Genomic DNA, 2481 nt, shown 5'->3' with positions numbered 1-2481 from the left:
GATTCCAACGTATTGTCGTGTTTTCATAGAAGTTACCAACAGGTATGAGTAATAGGTGTGACAACTAAATACGCTTAAAATGAAACGAAGTAACCCCAGCACCGTAGTGTCGAGTCAGCTCAATAGATGGCGTACGTATCCATTTTCGACAGGTAGGACGAGCCTCATCTTTCAATTCGTTTTAAGATACGGCCAACAGATTTAAAAAGGTTTTATTAACACTGTCATGTTTCGCAACAAAGAACACATACCATGAGCATAAAACGAAAACATGTTACAGTACCTTTTTTTTCGTTAATACGCAGACGTAATATTCCGAGCAACGCATCCGAACGAAACCGCCGGAATCGGACGAGTGCCAAAGTGTAAACAAACCCAGGCAGTCGATTGCACTGCGTTGAATTCAATGTTGCAAGGTTGACAGCCCTTAATTTAACCCCCGTGGACGACGCTCACCTCTCACCATGTTCCCCAAGAGGCCTTTGATTGGGGAAGGCGATGCCGCGGCGAAGAAGAGGAAGCACAAGACCATATCGATGCTCGAGAAGGTCGAATTATTGCAGAAACTCGAGAGCGGGACTTCGGTGAGGAGTCTGTGCGAGGTGTACGGGATCAGTTCGTCAACCGTGTACGACCTGAAGAAGCAGAAGGAGCAGATCTTCAGCTACTTTGCGGACAACGTGAGCCAGAAGAGCTTGGAGAAGAGGAAGAGCCTGAGGAGAGGGAAGAGCACGGAGCTCGACACGGCGTTGCTCAGGTGGTTCAAACAGAGGCGGGTCGAGGGGGTTTGCGTCACGGGCGAAATGCTGATGGAACAAGCCAAGGTGTTGCATAGGGAGTTAAGCCTCGACCATACCTGTGAGTATTCTCAGGGATGGCTCCATCGGTTCAAAGGCAGGTATGGGATCTCGCTGCTGAGTGTGCCTGGCGAGGGCATAGTTGCTGAGACAGAGGCTGAGGCTTTGGGTGATTGTGTCCGGTTTGAGAAGGCAGAGAAATTGTCTCCTGAACAGATCTGCAGTACTGAATTGAGTTACTGCATACCAAGGAACACCTTTGTCCAGGATGACGAGGCGTCCATAGTCGGAGGTAAGGAGGAAAAGGACAAGACTGACTTGGCTGCAAGAAATGTGAACTGGTTTAGCAGTTGGCAAAATGGATTTCTATTTCTTGTAACAGTTTTTAGCTCTCAGGAGGCTGATGTCTTTGCTGTTGCTGTTGTTTTTTTTGGCTGCATTCTTTTGTATTACCTTTGGTCTAAGATGTATGCCATAAAATCTGTAATGTAAATCCTATTGCATTATAAAGGTGTGATGTTAAAGCCTTCATAGTAAATGGTAGCCAATAAGAAATCCTTAATTTGTTGAAATCTAAGAAACTTCTCATCTATGAGGTTTCTGTTCCAAAATAGAAAATATAGTAGTGATTTGATACAGGCTTATAGCTGTAGAAGCTTCTTCAACCTTAATCCTTCACTGATAAACACTTAACTGACATGTTTTGTTATCCCAGATTTACACTTGATAAGTCAATTCCTTAATGTACAGTTTGTCAGTAGACAATAGACAAAGAAAACTGCACTTAACTCAAGAGGCCAGTCACAAGTAAGGAGGCTTTACATTGTAAATATATACATTGCACCAGCGAGGTTTATTATCCAGGAAGGAATCCGTCCAAGTTCTTACTATAATGTTCTAAGCCTCTTGCTCCCATGATCACTGGCTGTTAGATGTTAAACTCTCTAAGTTATTATACACTGGATATGCATGAATCCATGGTATCCATTTGCACACTAATAAAACGTGACAAGATGTTGACCAAATAGAAAATATATTGCAGATCTTAATGTGTAATAATGTTTAGAAAATTTCCGGAATATTTATGTACTTTTCATTTCTATGTTCAACATTTTGAACTCCTTGCAGTAATCTTTTAGTTGATTCATGATATGTATGTGTAGCCAAAGTAAAAGTAAATAATAGAAATAAAATCATATTTGACAATACAAAAAATTTAACTGTGAGGGTATTTATTTAAGGGCACTTGCTGGTTCTCCCTTAAAAAAAATAACCATTAGAAAGAGGAACTTGGAATTAAAGGCAAACATTACAGCTTGGTGACATTGTTATGTACCTTTCCAGAGATTAGTTGTGGGACAGAGTCATCAGCAGAGGAATCTCCCTCGACAGAATCTATTCCCGAAGAAAATGTGCCAGTTGCTTCATATGATCACCACTCATCAATCTTAAAGACTCTTTATGATGATCCAACATTTGCTGATGTGACATTGACAGCACAGGGGCACTTGATTAGAGCACATAAGGTAAGAGACAATTGCTATTGTTGTTGGACTTTTGTAGTCTTTCAAATGAACAAAACTGGTGCTGTATGTGGATGGGGATAGACTAGTATATATATATATATGCATGGCTCAAGGAAATAGTCAGGTGCAAGTGTTCTAAATAAAAAGCGTTGTTGATA

At 41.1% G+C, this 2481-nt stretch overlaps 1 protein-coding gene across 1 annotated transcript in view; it reads left to right on the top strand.

Annotated features, from left to right (window-relative positions):
* Positions 1-347: 347 nt before the first annotated feature.
* The window catches only part of LOC122254403 (uncharacterized), a 4298-nt gene continuing 2164 nt past the window's right edge, over positions 348-2481 (top strand). Inside the window, exons 1-2 of the mRNA XM_043018072.2 lie at positions 348-1089; positions 2142-2323. Coding sequence (XP_042874006.2) covers positions 465-1089; positions 2142-2323 — 807 coding nt within the window. The 5' untranslated portion in view covers positions 348-464. The remainder of the gene's footprint in view (positions 1090-2141; positions 2324-2481) is intronic.

This window comes from Penaeus japonicus, unplaced genomic scaffold, assembly GCF_977035675.1.
Source record: "Penaeus japonicus unplaced genomic scaffold, GWHDUDI00000001_assembly GWHDUDI00000015, whole genome shotgun sequence".
Taxonomy (NCBI): Eukaryota; Metazoa; Arthropoda; class Malacostraca; order Decapoda; family Penaeidae; genus Penaeus; species Penaeus japonicus.
The sequence above is the reverse complement of the archived record's forward strand: the minus strand, read 5'-3'. Positions and strand labels throughout refer to the sequence as shown.